The sequence below is a fragment of the Coloeus monedula genome (genome assembly GCF_965178545.1).
Source record: "Coloeus monedula genome assembly, chromosome: 5".
Taxonomy (NCBI): Eukaryota; Metazoa; Chordata; class Aves; order Passeriformes; family Corvidae; genus Coloeus; species Coloeus monedula.
This window is the reverse complement of record NC_138785.1, coordinates 17,653,777-17,673,605: the sequence shown is the minus strand read 5'-3', so window position 1 is coordinate 17,673,605 and position 19,829 is coordinate 17,653,777. Positions and strand designations below refer to the sequence as shown.

The 19,829-nt window shown below is 39.5% G+C and overlaps 1 protein-coding gene across 4 annotated transcripts in view; it reads left to right on the top strand.

Moving 5' to 3' along the window:
* Positions 1-19,829, top strand: part of MAPK10 (mitogen-activated protein kinase 10) — a gene marked incomplete at both ends in the record, with an annotated part of 136,468 nt that overhangs the window by 70,403 nt on the left and 46,236 nt on the right. For 2 of the 4 annotated variants that reach the window (XM_082282539.1, XM_082282541.1), the window contains one exon: positions 2,566-2,735. In XM_082282539.1, the coding sequence (XP_082138665.1) occupies positions 2,566-2,735 (170 nt within the window). Of the gene's footprint in view, positions 1-2,509; positions 2,736-19,829 lie in introns of those variants that run through there. The other 2 variants (XM_082282540.1, XM_082282542.1) reach the window with 2 other exon arrangements.

Genomic DNA, 19,829 nt, shown 5'->3' with positions numbered 1-19,829 from the left:
TGAAAAACAAAGCAGTCTTTACCTTTCCCTCTCACACACAGTTAGGAGCAGATTGTCATAGCAATGGTCTGTGTTGTGCAGAGGAGAGCTGCTCATCAGGACATTTCTGTCTTCTTACCAGTTGTGGTCTTCTGGGTCCCACAACTTTAATTGCTGTTGAGTGAAGCCATTGGAAACGTTAATTACTCGTGTAACTGAGGTGCTACAGAGTGGTTCTGAGCTGTTTAAATTGCTTTTTAAGACATTTCTCGATTTAAAGTAACCAGCTGCTAGAACCACAGCAGTTCAGAAACCCCACTGTATGCAGCACGAGTTTCCTGAGGCTGGTAGTTCACATGGTCTTAAAAACAAGTAATTTCTATTCTAGACATAGGGTGATAAAATATGTGTTCCCATGTAGATCCACACCACACAACGAGCTGTCAGGTAGCTTGGGAGTAAGGACACAAATAAGTTGTGGCAGGCCTGGCTCATCCAAGCCTTAACACAGTCATCCAATCTGTTTAAAAAATTCACTGTCTCTACTTCCAGAGGAGCTGGCTATGAGTCAGGCTCACTCAGGAATGCAATTTTTATGCTGACACTTTGTATATAAACATTGGTTTCAGAGTAATGGGTGTTAATGCTGAATATGTCCTGCATTGTTCTGATAATGACATCAGAATAAAACATGCTCCAAATGTGTTTGTCTAGCCAGAGGGAGCTGTGAAATTCCTGTCAGTCAGGAGCATGTTATTAAAAAAACCCCAAAAAACCTCTCAGTTCTAGGTCTGCTGTGAATACCTGAGCTGAATAGCCAAATTTATTCATCTCTCTCTGCCTAATGGAAGAAGTTTTAAGACTAAGGCTACCCAGTGTGAATCAGATCAGCCTGTTTGTCTTCAAGTGAGAAAAAGTCAAACCTCTTTTGGAGTCATTTCACTCTCTGGAAGCTTCAATTTAGTGCTGCATCAGCGTCCATAGATCTCTCCCTTTTTGTGTTAGGGCAAGGCCTCCCCGGCTCTCCCCCTCGCAATATTTGATGAACAAGTTAATGTAAAGTTTCCACTTGGTCTTCTGAGATAAGACTTTGTGTTTGACTAAAGAGCTACATTTGTTAAAATGTTTCAAAGTCTCTAAATGAGGTGTTTAGGATGATGTTCTCCAGTGCCAAAGTGCCTTCCAGTCAGATTGTGGACAGAAAAATAATAATCATTTTTCTAAGGCAAACCTTAATATCCAAGTTCTTTGCAAGGTCAGTAATCTGTTTTTAATGGCCAGATTTTTGGAACACTAGAATAATGTCCTTTTTAATTGCAAGAGTAATGTAATCCAAATCAACTTTACTTTTTTCTCAGCTCCATCAAATTTCAACTTAGTAGTCTATAAACACATAATACAGTTGATCAGATTTTTTGGGGGGAAAGAAATTTATAATAGAGCAAATAAGAAAATTTAGAAGCTGTGTTTGGGAGCACTGAAAAAAAATGCATGGAGGACATATAGCTGGTTTTTCCTTTTCTTTATAGAAGGCATTTGGGCATGTCATGACTTCCATAAGTGAGCTGCAACTCTTTTAGGGCAGATCTGTTGTAATATGTTGAGCTTTTGCATCCTGTGCTCAGCATCATGTAGTATAGAATCCTAAATAACAAGCACTTAATTCTGATTTTTATCTCAAATGACTATAAATTTGCTCCATAGTCCACAGGGAACTGAGCTCAGCAGTAGTCATAAAGTGGTTATAGTGTAACTTGCTGCATAGTAATTTTACAAATTTGAGGGAGGGTTTTTTGGTCTTGTAAAAATTATTAGTTTTTAATTTTACCGTTTTGGGGAGGAGCACTGCTGTGCAGTGCTAGCTACAGTGCAAGCACAAACTTGGTTTTGTGTCATGAAAATTGGCATTTGCTTAGTACTAATGCTTTTGTTAGGTCATGAGAGCAGCTGTCCCTCCTATCCTTAGGAACCCAGAACTCTGGAAGACATCCAGAACTTCTGAATAATACTGAATAATACTTTTTCATAATACTGAATAATACTTTTTCATGATACTGAGCCATGCTGGGTCACAGTTTGTCTCATAAACTGCTCTGTTTCTTTCACAGCTCCTGTTGAAAGCTTCTCAGGGCCTTTATCAGGTGCTTAGGGAAAGTTTTAGCACTCCTGGGAATACACTTGCTTGCTCTGTCTGATCAGTGATGAAGAGCCTGATTCCTGTGTCTCTTGTCCCACTTCCACACTGATGAAAGTCATCTTATTTTAAATTCATTGCAATACAAACCAGGGCAGAATCAGTGCAAACACATGAAGCAGGAATGATGGCAGGCAGAGACCAGTAGTTGGCAGTAACAATGTCACAAACATCAGCTGGAGAACTCACTAGTTTTCTTTAATGAGTGCCTTTTTATGGTGACTTCCTGCATGAAAGGTCTGATACAGTCCTTATGAGAATGAGCCAAAAATGACAAGAATTTATATTGAAAAATTAGGCTGACAGTGCTTTATCTGTATTCTTACATTTTACCAGCCTTGGTTTCTCTGTCTTTACCAATCCCTCTCCCCTTCCCTTCTTCTGTACAACAGGGATTTGGGAAACAAGTGGATGTGTCATATATTGCCAAACATTACAACATGAGCAAAAGCAAAGTTGACAACCAGTTCTACAGCGTGGAAGTAGGTGACTCGACCTTCACAGTTCTCAAACGCTACCAGAACTTGAAACCTATTGGCTCTGGGGCTCAGGGAATAGTTTGGTGAGTATCAACAGTTTCTCTTATGATGCTTTGAAACAGAATTGGCATTTTGCATTTCTTCACAGTTTGCCAGCCACAGCCTTTGTCTCAAATTGCAAAAATAGCAGTCAGGCAACAGACATCCTGAGGCAGGAGGAGCCCAGTGGTTTGCTAATAAATTCCCCAGCTAGTGAGAGTGATAGCACTGGGTTTGTTTCTCCACACAGCAAAATGGAACTAGCAAGAAAGGGGGAGAGAGATCTTATCATAATTGACAACTGTGGCACTATTTCCAGAGGCAGTGCAAATAATATCCCAAGTAAACCCTGTAATTTTAGTCTTTGTACAGCAAAATCACTGAGAGCAACATAGAAACTGGTCACATCCCATAGCATTTTCAAGTACTCAGAGTGGAAGCCTTTCAAATGGAGGTAACTGCTAACGTTTCCTTTATTTCTTGAAAGTGATGTTTCAGTGATGTGAATAAAGTGAACGACAGAAACATTCAGTAGCTCTCCTAAACAATGCAATTTGAATTTAGCATGTTCAAAAGTTGTGAAAGTCTGGTTGGCTTTTGCCTCTGCATTTTTAGACATGGCTTTTAAGTTTCTGTGGCAGGCATTTGTTACCTGTTTAATTATGGGGCATTAGGGTAACTAAAACAATCTTTTATCTGTAACTTGATCAGAGATGAAGTCTTAATTCCATCTGTCACTTCTGTTACTGTTTTTTTTCTGAATTTGATGTAGTGTGTGTTACTTTACAGGTGGAGGCAGTGGTAAAGCAAAAGGTTCCTTTAATCCAGTGGCAAATGGTTTGCCATGGACTGTGCATTGGCAACAACCAATTGACAGTGTACAATACTGACAACACATCCTTAGGTCTCAGTCCATCACTTCCAGTGTTTAGAATGCTTTGAGAGCATGCAAGTCCAAAGACTGAGCTAAATGGCCAAGTACCATATTGTGTATCTTAAACACAAAAGAACTAAAGCTTGCTTTGAAATCAGCTTTGGGAAAGAGGCATATTTTGGGTTCAGGACTAGTAAAATTAATTTTGCACTATTTTTTAAATTCCATGTAAAGCAAAGATGGTTTTTCTTCCTCCTTACTATCCTCTATTTGTTTCAGAGGAAAATGAGTTTTTGTTGAACCTGTCTGCAACTGAATTGCTGTAATGATAAATTTGCGAGCAGCAAAAAACAGAGGCGTTAAGCTAAATAAAATCAAAAACACCCTGTGAATTTTACTTTCATACTAAGAGTTGAAAGTAAAAATTAATAATTTCTTAGGAAAGAAAATCAAATTGGAAAACAAGCAAGTTTGAATGAAAGTTAACACAAATCCCCTGAAATGGTGAGTAGCATGGAGAGGCCATAAAAGGCTTTTTGATGATACAGATATAGAAGTATTACATAATAGATGGGGAAGATAATGAGCATTTCTTTCTCAGTTTGTGTTACATAGTAAACTGCCTGTTGTGAGGCATAATTTACCAGAAATATAATAAACCATCCCTCAGAAAAACATGAAGAATCAATGGTGAGGTGATTAATTGATGAAAAAACAATTGGGAGATAAATATTTGTAGTTTAGCTAAGAGAAAACAATACATGATGAGAAACATCTTCAGTTGTGTAAGTTTCTCCTTACGTAATATTGATAATAAGCTTACATAGTAAGCTTTATTAGAATAAGTTTCTACTGTAGAAACTTACCCTATTTAGAAGTATTTTGATGGAAATAGAGTTACATCTAGAAAAAACTGATTAAGGAAAAAAAAGTACTGAAAACCTGCATGTTTGTGCAGCGCTGCTTGCTCTGGTGGGGGAAGTAATTTGTGCTGCTTGTCTTGTTCCTTTGCAAAGAATAGCCACGAGGAGTGTCTCTATGAAAATATTGGGCAAAACCTAGGTGACAGTTTCTTTTAGATCCAGTGGCTCTGTTTACACTCAATGACTTGTTCAAGAAGTGTCACAGATCTGGAATGCAATTCTGTCCCTCGGTGCCAGAATTAGGAGAAGCGTAGAAGCCAAATGGGTGGTTTCTGATCATTCCCTCCACCAAGGGCAGGCACAGGTAGGATGGCACAGAGGGGTTTAGGCTCAATCTTCTCAGAGCATGCACAGTTTCTGGATTTTCGTTCAGGATAACTCTGGGTTATTGAGTGAAATAATTGGCTACCCAGCGACTGGAGACAGCTTTAGTGCATAGTGACACTTGGTTTTATGGAGTGATAAATTATGGCTGCTGAATGCTATCTCTTTTTAGGAGGAGAGGCCGGATGTTTTTCAGGCTCTGGAAGGTGTTGCAGGGTTCCTAGGCAAAGCCACAGAACACTGAAATTTTTCTCATACAGTTCTATAAACAGGTGTCAAGATAAGCAGGAGAATTTCAGTGAAAAGCAATTTGTGTTGTGGAACAGAAGCAGGCATGGGAAGCAGAGAATGTGGTTATGAAAGAAGTGGGGACTTGATTTCACTTGATTGTGTTGAAAATTACATCAAAGAAAAATTATTTTCTTGATACGGAAGAATTAAGATACTGAGGTCCTCAGGAGATGGTGATTTAGTAAACTACATGAAAAAGAGAAAACCATATGGTGTGATTGTTATAATTTTGCCCATGTGAAATAATTATAAACTCAGTGAGGAAGTGGTATTTGCTATAGATACATATAGATACTGTATGCTAGTACATACAGTATCTTTGAAAATTAATCTTTGGGCTCTTTCGAAGGGTTTTGTGTTAACTATGTTCACAAAATTATTTCAGCCGCCAAAAGAAGGAAAGAAAGCAAGCTGCTTGGAATCTCTTGAGCAGGAAAGCTCCTCTTCACCCTGCAAGCCCTACTCTTTATGAAGGTGTAGGCTGCTTGCTCATGGTACATCACACTGACATCTGTGAGAAAGCGTGTAAAGGGTGTGTTTGCATATCATTATCATGTTGTTATTACAGGCATGATGGTGATGGGGCTTTGCTGAAACAGAGCATGGAGTTTATTAGACCAAACTGTAGTTGTAAAAACTGCACAGACTTTTGACCACACTAGTTAATCTTTGAGTCTGGGATAGAAACAGAAATCAGTTCTCTGAGTTTAATTAGACATGTGCCACTTAAACTGCTGAGAGAAGAAGCTGATACCCCTCTTCAGTGTTAGAAGGGAGTTGACACCTAACTTATTTTTCAAGGGGCTGAGAGAGACAGGTCACTTTCAGCTTGGGTTTGTGCGTGGTGGATGATGGTGGATGGAGAGGAATTCTCATGTTCCATAAAATCAACATAAATATGCTGATGTTGGAGTGGGCATTTCTTTATGTTTTAGATGAATTATTTTTGCCTGGAAGCAAGGTAATTGATCTGTAGGTTTTCTGCTGTGGTTTGCAAGCTATCATTTTTTATGTTGCCTGTGATATTTTTTGATACTGTCTGTGATGTCTAGAAAAATGGTGTTGTACGGAAATATTTCTAAAGCAATTTGAAGGGCCTCTGACAGTTTTTGAATTTATGATAGAGGCAAGGGTGAAGTCCAGGTTTCCAAGGCAGATAGGGAAGACATCACTTACAGGCTTGAGGACACAAGCAGTTAAAATCTTATCGGTACCTTATGAAGACATTTGGCCTGGTTTAAGACCTCATAGTGCCTATACCTGTGTGCATTACCAGGAGAAAATGTTAGCTTTGAAAACAAAGTTGTCTGGGTGAACATCAAATAAATGGGTCTGATGATACCTTTCAGCTGAAATCCTTGATCTTGGTCTTTTCTTAAAAAGTGAGCACAAGCTTTCATGCTGCATGATGTTGAGATGTGGTCTAATGATGTGTCAGCTGGACTGGGGGAGTTGGTTGGGAAGTGCTTTATTCTGTCTCATTGATGCAGGATGTTTCTGTGTGAGTAATGGTTGAGTGGAGGATATGCGAGCAGGAATTATGCTTTTATGAGAGCTTTTCAGTGAATGCGTTATAAATTTAGAAAGTCACCTCATCTGCAGATATAGAGAAGACTGTAAATATATTCCTGAAGTAGTAAATTGGGAAATGTGTTGCAGATTTTTGTCTTTGAATTAGTGGTTTAATGATATTTTTGAATCTGAACATAAAAGAGATAACAGAGTCTTTTAGTGTTCCCTGTAATAAGTAGAGCCAGCAAGACAATAAGTAGCTTGATATGTTGCCTAATATTACCGTAGGTTCTCCTTGGCTGATTTACTTGTGGTTTGGTGGTTGAATTTTAAAGAGTGCAAAGTTCTTTCCGATCAGCCTGTGGTGATGGTAGTGCTCATTGTAGCTTATAAATCTGCTGATTCCTTCCCTATAGTAATTGCAGCACCATAGAATCACTTAAGGTTGGAAAAAACCCTTAAGATCATGGTGTCCAACCGTTCCCCCAGTAGTGCCAGGTCCATCACTAAACCGTGTCCCCAAGTGCCACGTCTGCACATCTTTTTCAATACCTCCAGGGATGGTGACTCAGCCACTTCCCAGAGTGTGCAAAGGCTGGAGGAGAAATGTGACAGGTATTGTCCACTACAAGATGCAAAAACATGTGGGCTCTTTTGTACAATGATTATCCTTCAGTTCTGGTTTTGTGTAGCACCATTGACTCCTGGGCTGGGTATAAGGATCTAAAGTGATATTGCAATGGGAGTAATGATAAAAGCCATAGAAAAGAGGAGTTGATGCTTCTGGCCATAATCAATTCCAAGCTCATACTTTTGTGATAGTACAGTGGAAAAAACACAGAGAATAGTGGTCTTATCAGTGTCTTACAGCTAATACATGATTTTATTTGTACTGTTTAGCTGCATACTGGTGTATTCAAGTTCTTGAGACATGAAGATGTCTCTTCATTGTGATCCCAATAATACTGTTTTGATTTGTGTCACTGAAATGAAATACTGTATTCCTTGACAGAGACCAACATTTGTGCGTGTATAAACTGGCGCAGTCCCATTGCAGTTCAGAGGTGTTCTCTTTGTGGGATTAATCATTAGTTTTCCTCACAAGAGGAGAACAAATACCTGTCATTCAGAGGCAAAATGGGGTAAACAGTGTGCTTGGGTATGCCTAGAATTTCAGTGGTCCTGAAGGGAGTGGCGGCATTACTTTTGTCAGCCCCAATCTCTCCTGTGAATCAGAACTGATCATATGTTGTGAGTTTGGTTACTTTCATTCCAGTAACACAGTTGCAGTGTGCAGACTTTTTGTGCTTAACACTCTACTGGCTGGCACTGCAGATTGATCCTGTTCTGTTGTAGATTCTTCAAATTGTGTCCATTAGTTCAGCCAGTGTTCTCTTCCTCAGCTGTTGTGTGCTTCGCTGATGTGCTTTGGCGTCCTGCTCCCTGTCTTTTTGAAGACAACCTTTAGAGAGTTTTACAAGTGTGTTCTGTGAGAGCAATGTAGGAAAGAGCTGTCACTTTGCACTGGGAGCTATAGCTGCACTGATAGTGAAATGCACATGTCAGTATAAACAAATTTTCCCATGTTTCCCAGTGCTAATATCATCCCATACAATGGCAACACATGGTGATTTTTAATTTTTTTGGTTGAGGTTTGTTTTTTTTGGGTTTTTTTATATTTTGGGAAGTTCTTGTTGAAATATCAGAAGTTAAACTCACTGCAAGCTTCGAACCTCATTCATTTGTACATTGCAGGATTTTTCCCCAGCTCCCAGTTTGCAGATACATTGTGGTATTCTTTGGCTTTCCTGCATGTCATTGCTCTGAAACACCAAAAAATGTGTGTTTGGTTGCCCATTGGTCTGGTGTACATCTGAAACAGCACATTCTGCTTTGTGGTTCTGATATCTCTATGCCTTGATTCTCAAGAAAGACAGTAAATTTGCCAATTATATTTGGTATCTGGATCACCAGCATGTGAATTTTAAGGTGCTGAGAGATTCCCAATGAGTGCAGCAGAGGCTGAGCCTCTGTTCTTGACCTCCAGAATATTGAGTGGAGGTGCTAATTTAAGTTGGAGAGATCTGTGTTTCTTAAGCTGATGTTATTAGAGTTTGCATATTAACACATATCCAGAGACAGTTTGCTTGCATATGGAGTGAGAGGAGGAGACCATGTCTTGCAGCGCTCTTGCAGCAAAGAACTGGGCTTGGATATGGAAGGAGATGCTGTTAAGATCATAGAGAACAGTTGCTGTGTGACAAACTATACGTAATAGCTGAAAAATAGGACAGATGGATTGTCTTTGAGTCATTGTTTGCTTTGATTCTTGCAGCTTCTTCTATCTACTACTACTATCTGTAAGTGAGAAAGAAACAAAGAGAAGGGATGTATCCAGTAGCAGTGCATAAATGCACCTGAGGCAGGATGAAGACCCATTTTTACATGACAGGGGAAACTGAGATGTAATGTTTGAGCAAGAATTATTATTGTAGCATTTTTTTTAAAAAAAGGTCTGACATGTAGAAACTGTACAAAAAATATTTCCCAATTTCTTTTCTTTTTCGGTAATGTCCTTCTTCTACCTGACTGCAGAGATTCCTGGTAGGCAGGAAGTCACCACATATTTCATGTTTGTCTTCTTTTGTTTCATTTCCCTTTGTTTGTCCAGAGAAATCTAAAACTGAAAATGTAATGGTAATCACAAATGCTATGTAATAAAATGTGCCATAGTATTCTTTCCTAGCAAAGAAATCATGTTCTCTGTCTCTAAAATACTCTGCCTATATTTCTATGTCCTTTTTTGATTCCTTTCTCCTTAAAGAACCTGTATGGTTTCCATGACTACAACAGTTAAGCAGGCAAAATCTATTCCATATTTATACTCTGCAAGCTTATGGGGGGAAAAAACAAATAAGTTTGTGAGGAAACCATCTCTGTGCAATCTGTTTTTGTGAACCCTGACAGAAATGCTCCCTTTGGTCATGAATGATCAGTGGTCATGAATTCAGTACTGTAAAGGCACGGTCAGGCTCATTTGAGAGTGTTGGCATCCAGGGTTTTCAGCTGGATTGATACCACTCTTTGGCATAGAGCAGGTTTGTTCATAGCTGTGGCTGGATCTGTGATCCCCTTGCCATTAAAAAATGTATCAGCTGTTTGAAAATTCTGTGTCTGCAGGGAAGTAACTGATGATTATGAAATTGAAGCTCTTTCTGTGCGTTGATTAGAAACTCCATTTAATTTACAGTATTTGCTATCAGACAGTGACATTTTACAACTCTCTTTATGGATGTCAGGTACTTCTGTTCCTACACTGTCAAAAGCTTCCTCTTGGTCACTGACAGATCTCTCTTTTCTCACGTTTGTGCTGCGTCACTACCATGATACAACTTACTGGACAGATTTTTTCAAGACTCTCGTTGGTCCTCCTGGAAAACCAGGGTTGTAATTAACTGCTGTCAGTGCATTGCAGCTGTTCCTTAACAGACTTCAGGCTCATCCTTTCATGTCATTCACCTGAAACCCTGTCCCCACTGAAATTGTTGCATCATTATCACTGATCACCATGTGTTTCACATGAGACAGATTGCACAAACCACTTCCGTTCCCTCTTAGGACCAAGGGATTTCTCCTGTGATAGGAGAATGGCTGTGGCCACATGGAATCAGAGAGGTAGGGCAATAGGACAGACCACCTAAATAAAATGGCAGGCATCAAAACAAAGACACAATGGAACCAGAAAAATAAAAACTAGAGCCAGTCCGGAAGGAAATGCAGCTCAGAAAATTCAATTTTCTTTGTCAGCATGTATTGCTGATATTTATTCTCTAAGATGAATGTAGTCTACAGATTTTCACAGTGCTTTACAGAAAGCAATTTATTGTGCTTTGTCCCAAGACCCATCCTTAGACAATCATAAGAGCTGGTGACAGCCCAAAAAAATTAAACAGAAGTTGTGCAAGATAGAAAGAAAATATGAAACAAGATATTCTGTGTGAAGCCTGGGTGAAGTTTGTGAACAGTGCTAGGCATGTCTGATGTGAGATGAGTGGGAAAACTCTCCAGAATGGGCAAGAGTTGGCAATAAAGAGAGACAGACAGGAAGGGAAGCAGAAAGTAGGAAGACTCAAAGACAGGAGTCCCTTTGCGAGTGGCAAATAGGACATTGAGGGGTTGGTTTGTTTGTGGGTGTTATTTGTGTGTAGTTTTCTGGTGTTGGTTTGTTTGGTTTGGTTTGGGTTTTTTTTTTTTAATCTTTTATTCTTTTCTGGATTCAAATACAGTGTTTTAAAATTCTGTGTACACATCCATGTCTTGAGATTTCTGGTGTTACAGGGCAACTCAAAAACCTAAGATTTTTCATTTTGTTCCTGTTGTAAAAAGGCACTTTGGCTTGTTATGCAGGTAAACCATTCTGTTTCTGTCTGCTTAGAATAGCCTTGTGGGGATTGCAGGGTTAGTTTGGGGAAACTAGAATCTGAGTGGGCATTTAGGGTTAAACTTTTTACTTTTTTTTCTCCCATGGTTCTCACATTGTAGGTGAAGGCTTGCTAAGAGTACACTTTTATTCCATGGTTGAATTTTGGTATTTAATCATTTGAGAAATGCAGCAAGAAGTGTTGTGAAATAGCATTTCTTATTGAGCCAAGTGACAGCTTTTGTTCTGTTTGTCAGGCAAGCCAGCAAATCTTTTAAACTGTGATTGCAAGGAGGTTATAGTAAGATAGTAGCTGGCTTCTATTCCAGTTTGTAGATCCAAAAAATAGCAGGTTTATCATGTGACTGACAATTTGAATGTGGTTGGTACTCAGCTTTTGCCAGGTGTGGAGACTCTGCCTTGGTGCCACTATTTTCCATGTCTTGTAAATTGCTGTTAAACAAGGAAACTGGACTTTTTCTGGCTTTGTTGCTTAAAAAACTTGAAAACTGTCCAAAGTTTATATTCCATGCTGAGTTCAGAGCAGTGAATGTGAGATCTCTTTGCCAAATTCAGTGTCTTATACCCATTCTCCAGATGTTGGGGAAACATCATCTTAGTATGGTTTACTGGCAAATCCCACTGAAGCTTGTTTTGCCCATGTGTTTTCTGCCACTGAGTATTGATAGGCACTGCCAGCTCTGGTCCATTTTTCAGTTTTTCACCTTGCTTTGGTAAATCCTTGAGCAGACAAAGAGTGAGTAATATAGGATACTTTGGAGACCACGAGATTGTCATCTCTTACATGCTTCACGTGTAAGAGAAAGCATATTGGTCTAGAGCCCTTTCAAAGCAGAATAGAAAAGAAACCTGGCTCCTCTCACTGCCCAGGCTGAATTTCCTAGGCTGGCAGCTAACAAAGGGTACTGGCAGCTAGCAGACTGTGTAGTGAGTTAGTGACAAGAGACATGCAGGGCCAGAAAGTACGGATTTTACAGCTCTGTTCAGAAAAGTATGAAACAGCTGAGTGGCTTTCAGAGCCAAGTATAAAGAATTAGCAGAGCACATGCAGATGAGAAGTATGTAAACATGCTTCATGCTCAGCATCCTCATGAATATTTTAATGTCCTGGCAAACTGAACCAGCGCCCATAGAGTGGTGTGCCAGGCAATGTGTGAACTGTATAGCTGTTTCCACATTGCCTTTCCCACTGTATCCCTGTATGCCCACCCTCTTTGTGAGTGAGAATGACTGTGGGAAGAGTTTTATCTTGCATCAGTATACACAACTGATAGGTGGGCTACAAAATGGCTCTTGTTAGGGCATCACCAGCTCATGTAATTAGAAAGACAACTAACTTTTATTGTAAATAAGTTTACTAAAAATAAGTGTTCCATCGTTTTTTATCCCTGCATCTTCTTTTACATTGTCTTATATGTGATGGCTCAAACACCTTCCTTTAGACCCTCCCATCTGAAATTTTGGCAGATAAGAGCTCTCTCAACATGACTGAATTGTGAAATAGATTTCACAGAAAACTTTTCAGATCTAGCTGTCCTTAGAATTATGAATGAATTATGCTTCCCAGTTTATCTTTGCTGTAAAGGGCTGCTTGGCTTTGACATTTTAGGCAATGACTGTAGTACTTGAAACAGAATGAACAATACAGATTCAAAATTGGACTGTTATGGGTATGACACTGGCACTATTTAATCCTCATTGGGTGACAGTGAAGGGACTGGGTGAACTGTGGGCTTGGACTTTGCATTTGTATGTAAGCGTGTAAGCTACTGAGCCAGGTAATAGACACCCCTACCAGAGAGAAGAAGACAGAGGTACTCAACCTGTTGGCCTCAGTCTTCAGGGGCAACCTCTCTTCCCACACCTCTCCAGTGGAGGGACAGCAGGATGGGGACTGGGGGAGCAAAGTCCCTCCCACTGTAAATAAAGAGCAGGTTTGTGACCACTGAGGAACCTGAATGCACGTGTCTGTGGGACCTGATGAGAGGCTTCCCAGAGCCCTGAGGGAATTGGCTGATGTAGGTGCCAAGCCACTCTCCATGACACTTGAAAAGCCGTGGCAGTCAGGTGAAGTCCCAGGTGACTGGAAAAAGGGAAACTTGGTACCCATCTTTAAACAGGGCAGGAAGGAGGACCCTGCGAACTACTGAGCTGTCAGCCTCACCTCTGTGCCTGGGAATATCATGGCACAGATCCTCCTGGAAGCTGTGCTAAGGCACATGGAGGACAGGGAGGTGATTCAGGACAGCCAGCATGGCTTCACCAAGGGCAAATCCTGCCTGACCAACCCCATGGCCTTCTGTGATGGAGTGACTCCATCGTGAACAAGGGAAGCGTTTCATGTCACTTATCGGGATTTCTGTAAAGCCATTGACACAGTCCCCCCACAACATTCTTCTCTCTAAAATGGCAAGAGAGAGATTTGAGGGCAGGACACTTGCATCCAGAAGGTTGTGGTCAACAGCTCAGGGTCCTGATGGGCATCAGTGACAAGTGGTGCCCCTCAGGGGTCCGTATTGGGACCAGGTTTATTTAATATCTTCATTAATGATGGACAAAGGGATCAAGTGCACCATCAGCAGATTTGCAGGTTTATGAGACTTAACAAGACCAAGTGCAATGTGCTGTACCTGGGTTTGGGCAACCCCCTGGGATTAGCACAGGCTGGGGCTGAACAGATCCCGAGCAGCCCTGCCCAGAAGGACCTGGAAGTGCTGATGGGTGAGAGGCTGGACATGACCCAGCCATGTGCACTCAGAGCCCAGGAGGTCAAACACGTCCTGGGCTGCATCCAAAGCAGTGGCCAGCAGGGTGAGGGAGGGGATTCTGTCCCTCTGCTGGTCTCTGGCGCGACCAGATGTCTTTCCTGATAAAACACTGAAATGTAAAAATAGAGCCACACATTTTGAACTTTTGTCTTAAAATTCTCCTGTTTTAGTGGCACGTCTTTGAAGTTTAAACACTACAGAATTCACTATAAATCTTGACAGCAATGCTGAATTTTCATTCAAGGACTGGGGTGATAATCCCAAACAATTCAGGCACTTCAGTCCTCTCTCGTTACTTCATTCCAACACAGGATAATAGATCACATTTCTGTGCAGTGCAGGAAGGAATGTTTTGAGCCCAATCAGTAGTCTCTGCAGTGATGAGGAAGCTCATGGGAAACCTTGGCAAATGATTTATTTATTCTGTTAGACTAGATCTGGTAATAGAAAAAAAAATGGTACCTTCTGTTGCAGCTGGGGAGGCAGCTTGATTGTATTTTATAATCGAGCTGTTTCCAGTGGCTTGCAAGAAACTGTGAGCTGATGGAAACACACACAAAAAAGCTAGAATCATAATTGACAACAGGAAAAGTGCAGCAGTAATTCATTATGAAGCTGTATTGGTCTTCTTTAGCATTAGCTCTGAATATTGTCTCAATTTCTCTGCATTTTGAGAGGAAATAGAGCTGATCCAGACTATATAGTAGCCATTCCTGACAACAGGTTGGCAACTCTTCAGTATGGTCAAACTGGATTTTCAGCACAAAGGGTTGATTCCAAATCTAATAAGGACAGTCAGAGGCTTTTTGTTACAGTGGCCTTTGGCTTGTACTGCTTGGGGCAAACTTTCTGCACACTGGTGCAGGTATGGAATTCTTTTCTTTTACACTAGTTTCATGGAAAACATTTGCTATATTTAAATGTACTTTCTGGAGAGAAGTTTTCACTCTAAAAATAATTTTTTAATGTAATTGTTGAAGAGAGGAATGGGCACTGTTTGTATGAATGTGTGCCTTTAAAAACTTAGATGTTAGATGTCAAGAGGAGAAAAAAAAGTTAAGAATGATAAAGTCTAATTTCATTCTAAAAGTTGGACTGGTGCATGAGGGCACTGTAAGGAGCAAACAAACCAAACCCACCAGAAAACCCCTGCCAGAGTACACTTAGAAAAGTTTGCTTAAAGCAAGATAACATTTTCACTCTTTTTTGTTAGAGTACTTGGCTGAAAGGGGACCATAAGCAGAGAGAAGGTAAAACACTTGAAATATTTTGTGGTTGAAGTTTCATAAACTACTTTTACAGCAATTTTGCTTGATACAGGAAAAAGATTTGGCTCTTGTTGTTTCTAAAAATGACTTCTTCAGAAATTGCATTAGTGATAGTTATCTGAAACAAGGGCTTTGAAGACAAAAAAATTGCTGTGAAAAGTATTTATATATGCATCCATCTATGCTTTCCTTTTTATCTATCTGTGCATATACATTTAGATGTGTATCTGAGCATTTCTATAAAAGGTGTTCTGCTCCATATATTGGTGGTGATTGGTAGAGGATGAGCTATCATTAGCATTCTTGTTAAGTGTGATTTTCAGGGTTACCAGTTCTCTCCACTGATGGGGATCTCGCCACTAAATAACCACAGTGTTTCAACTACACAGATCAATGTCTTTGCTTAACAAGATCAGTTACTGCTTTCTGCCCCCTTGCTGTGCTGGGGTGAAGGAAATAAGGCAAAATGCAAATGCCAGTAACAAAACCAGGTTAGCGAGAAGGATCAAGTATTGCAGATCTAAATAGCAACGATTTTTAATAAGCAGAATTGTGACTGAAGTCTTTTTGGAGGAAGGCAAAGATGACCAAAGTTTATCTCTTTAGAAAGTAGGTGTAATATTAAGCAGCTTTTCAGACAAATGTTACCACTATATTTGTCACGATATGCATATGCAGTAATAGGAAAGGGGAGTGTTTGGTGTCCCTTAAATTCCTACAGCATTCAGTGAAGAGACTTCCTCAATATAAAAAGCTGTTTTCTGAGATTGCCCAGAGTCTCCATTTCACAGCCCACCTTGGAAGACTGGAGGCTGGGAGCTTTCTTTCCTCTCGTGGGCTTCTGATCTGTCATCTGAGAGATAATAATAGTACTTGCATGAAGTAGTGGCTTGAGATAGGGTAAGCACCTTAAAGAGAATGTGTGTGCCCCATTCAAAGACCCTTGACCCTAAGATTACAAAAATTGTCCTTTATCATCCTAAGAACCCACCTCTAAGAGTCGACTTAAAAAGATATGTATTTTCTGTGGATTTGACAGTCTGTTCTGGGGTAGACTATAATGGAATTGATAAATGTTAAGTTTCACTGTTGATGAAAACATGGGAAGAATAATTTTAAGTATTTACTTGCAAAGAGACTACTGAAAGAACAGCTTGGACATGAAACTAGAATGCTTTCCTTTGCTTTTTGAAATAGGTATAAAAATGAATGCCTGGTCTTTCAAGTGCATGACAACAGAGCATTGCTTATTGATTATTGCAGTCTGAGCTCACACAGAATATTAGTGATAAAAGATGGCCTGGGTTCATGTAAATCTGACGAGGAGGAGTTTCATTTTTTTCCTGCCAAAGTCAGCAAAGAGCCTTGCTAAATAGCTGTAGTTACATATATCTCTTGGTAGTCATGAATTTATATTGGCTAAAATTTTTTATCTCTGCTATATAGGTTTGTTTCAAATTATTTACAGTTTTAAAAGACATTTTTAACACTAACATTTACCATGTCAAACTAACTGTAAAGAGGATTTATAGGGAAAGAGTTTATTTACTGCCTTTTCTGACTGAACAGCTGCAGAGACATGGTAGTAAACTTGGAGGATTTTTCTGAGCTCATGTTGCAGTAAAGCTATCATTTTGTTACAAGACCAGGGGTAATTTAGAGTCTTTGCTATAAGATCAGGAAGTTGTATAAATTAAAAAATAAATTTACAGTTGAGCAAGAGGTGTTATGATAGAGTTTCCAGAGAAACTCTTTTAGATGCAAGTCCAGTCTCTTATTTGAGAGCTAGAGTGACTTTCACACTCAACCTTTGCATCACAGTTTGCAGACACTCATTACTCTCTCTCCCTTATTCCTGGTCCCTGGAGCCACATGTTTATACAGCCACTCTTCTGCCAGTGATTAAAGTTTGTCTTAAGAAGGCTTATCATCAATACTAAACTTGGTGTTCCAAGGTAAGGATTTTGTGTAGCAAGCAGCAGAGAGAGGAGATGCATCTGGTATCTGTAATTTCATTGTAGTAAAGTGCAGAGTTGGCTGGCTGTAAACAAAAGCTTCTCTCTAGTGAACACAGAAAAAAAACCATCAGGGCTATGAATTTACCCAGTGCAGTGAATTCATGCATTGACTTCTTCAAGTAGTTGGACACCTTCCATTTGATAGAAGACCATGATAGAATTGCAGTCAAGATCCCTGTGTCTCAAAGTAAATATCCTTCTACAAAGGATTACTTTAGTTGTCCATGGTATGCAAAGGACTGGGAATTGATCATAAAAGCCAAGTGTTTAAGAAGCCTTTGGTTTTCTGATTTTAGATTGGTGCTTTTGTCTGTTGCTTTGACAGAAAGAAAAAATTCAGAAAAGCAAACAGAGATCAGGAACTGAGGAAAATGTTTGCCCAGACAAACTTTTGGTGTTTTCTAACTCCTAGTCAGTAGTTTTATGATGTAGCTAATGAGATTAAAATATAAGAAAAGATTATTAAAATTATTCACAGTACTCTTACATAGCTTGGTTGAATCTTACATAGGCTTTTCATCCTAAAAGGAGTTGGTTGATCAAGTAATATGGATTAGCTGAGAGATTTGTCTGCTGAAGTATATTTGCAGTGTATGTCCATGAACAATAGGGACAAAATATTTAACTGTTGAAAGATCCTGTTTTTTTAAATTCTTGGGCTTTGCATTTTATTTGTTTAATGCTTTCTCAATTTCATTGTAGCCTTTATGATGCCCTGTTGTGGCTGAACTAAATCAGAATGAGAGACATGATTCTGCCAGTTGCCACAGGAGGTTGGCTTTCTGCTATGTCCTGTTAGGCTGTAAATCACACATCATGTTCCTCCTAACACCAAGTTTAGTTGAGTGAAGTTCTGTGGTGGGAGGGAAATCAAATCAGGCTGGATCTTTGATAGCCTTGTCACCTAAGCTGCTGCTTGTACGGTTTAACTGGTGAATGCAGTATCTTTGTTTATGCATGTGACTAGCAGGATATTAGCTGGGTCATGAAAGTTACATGCCTAATTAATGAATAGGAGAATAAAGAACCCTTACCAGCTGACAGAGTGGATGATGTTGGAGAACACCTGGTCCAACCCACCTGTTCAAAGCAGAGTCAATTAGAGCAGATTGCTCAGGACCACTGGAAGAGTCTGGCTCTATCTTCTTTACTCCTCACAGCAGATACTTAAGAACATTGATAAGATCCACACTAAGCGTTCTCCAGGCTACACAATTCCAGCTCACTCACCTGCTCCCTGTATGACAGATGTTCCAGTCCCTAATAATCTTCATGAATCTTCATGGCTCATCAGTGGAATTGCTCCAATCTTTATCTTTCTCATTTTGGGAAGCCTGCAGTGCAACCCAGAATTCCAGATGTGGCCATGGAAGGATCACTTCCCTAGACCCACTCTCAAGAGTCTTCCTAAATGAGTCCTAAAAGTAATCTTTGCAAAACTCCTCATCACCTTTTGCAAACAATTATTCTTATTTGTGGGATGTATTTGGTGTGTTATTTATGCAATTGTAGTGTAAATTAAATATTTCTGATTCTTCTCTTCTTGTGTGGTTTCCCAGGCAAACATTGCCAACATTTTCTTACCTGTTTTGAACAGCTGTACATTTGTGTTGGCTTTGTGACTAAGTTTCTGATGCTTGCATGCTTTCTGCTCTGTACTTACTTACTTAGTTAGCCACTGTCACCAAATGTCTGCAGTAAGCAAGAGTTAATGAGAAAAAAAATTACAGGATTCTGAATATTTATGCTTAAGAAAGCAATTTTTAGAACAACGAGTGGTTTGGTTGATTTATCTCATGGGAAATACATTGTTGCTTTTCATGGACTAGCAGAAAACTTGTGTCATGCCTTTCCTCATTCCTGATAAAAGGAAAAACCAGGAAGAGGGTGTGAGGATGCTGTCCACTTGGAAATGGTTCTAGGACTTAGTGTGCTTTGTGGAATTTAGAACTCAGAATTTATGAAGTCAGATTTGAACCACCAAAATAAGTGTTTCAAATACATAGGAGGTAGCATTTATAAAAATAACTGAAGGTTGTGAAAAACATTTAAAAGTTGAAGGAGCATTTTAGGACCCCAGCTTTAAAAGTTCACTTTGCAAACAATAACGTATTTCTTCATTTTCAAAAGCTGTAACTGTGCATATGTAACAAATTTTTTCATTATCAGGAATCAGTAAAAAAACCTTGTGAAATTGGTTCTGTTTCTAGGTATGTTATTGGAATTGGATTGTATGGTCTCAAAGAATGACTGAATAACTTGATTTCATTAGAAATATCATAAGGCAACTACAAACTTCATGTTGGATAAGTGGGCAATTGTTCACTGAGCCATGTGGTGAAGGTGTTCTTAGTGGTGACAGAAAAAACAAAAGTTTTTTCTGCTGTAGCCACGCACAGAGAGTTCCTTTATGAAATACTTTCTGTCTCATCTAGTTTTTATTGTATTTTATCTGAAGTTATTTAATTTTTTCCCCCACCCCTTGAAAATAAGTGTTAATTTCCAATGGAATTGGAGTTCAGAAGTAGTGGCGCATGCTGTCTTTTGCCAGTGTGGTGCTACCTGTTTCCTTTTGAACTCTTACTTTTTTTTTTTTTTTACTAGAAACTCTCTCCTTTTTTTTTTTACTAGAAACTCTCTCCTTCTTTTGATCCAGTATTTTTCTCAGTGGAAAAAAGGAAATGGTAGACCTGAGGTTCAGGAATTTGCCATGAGAAAT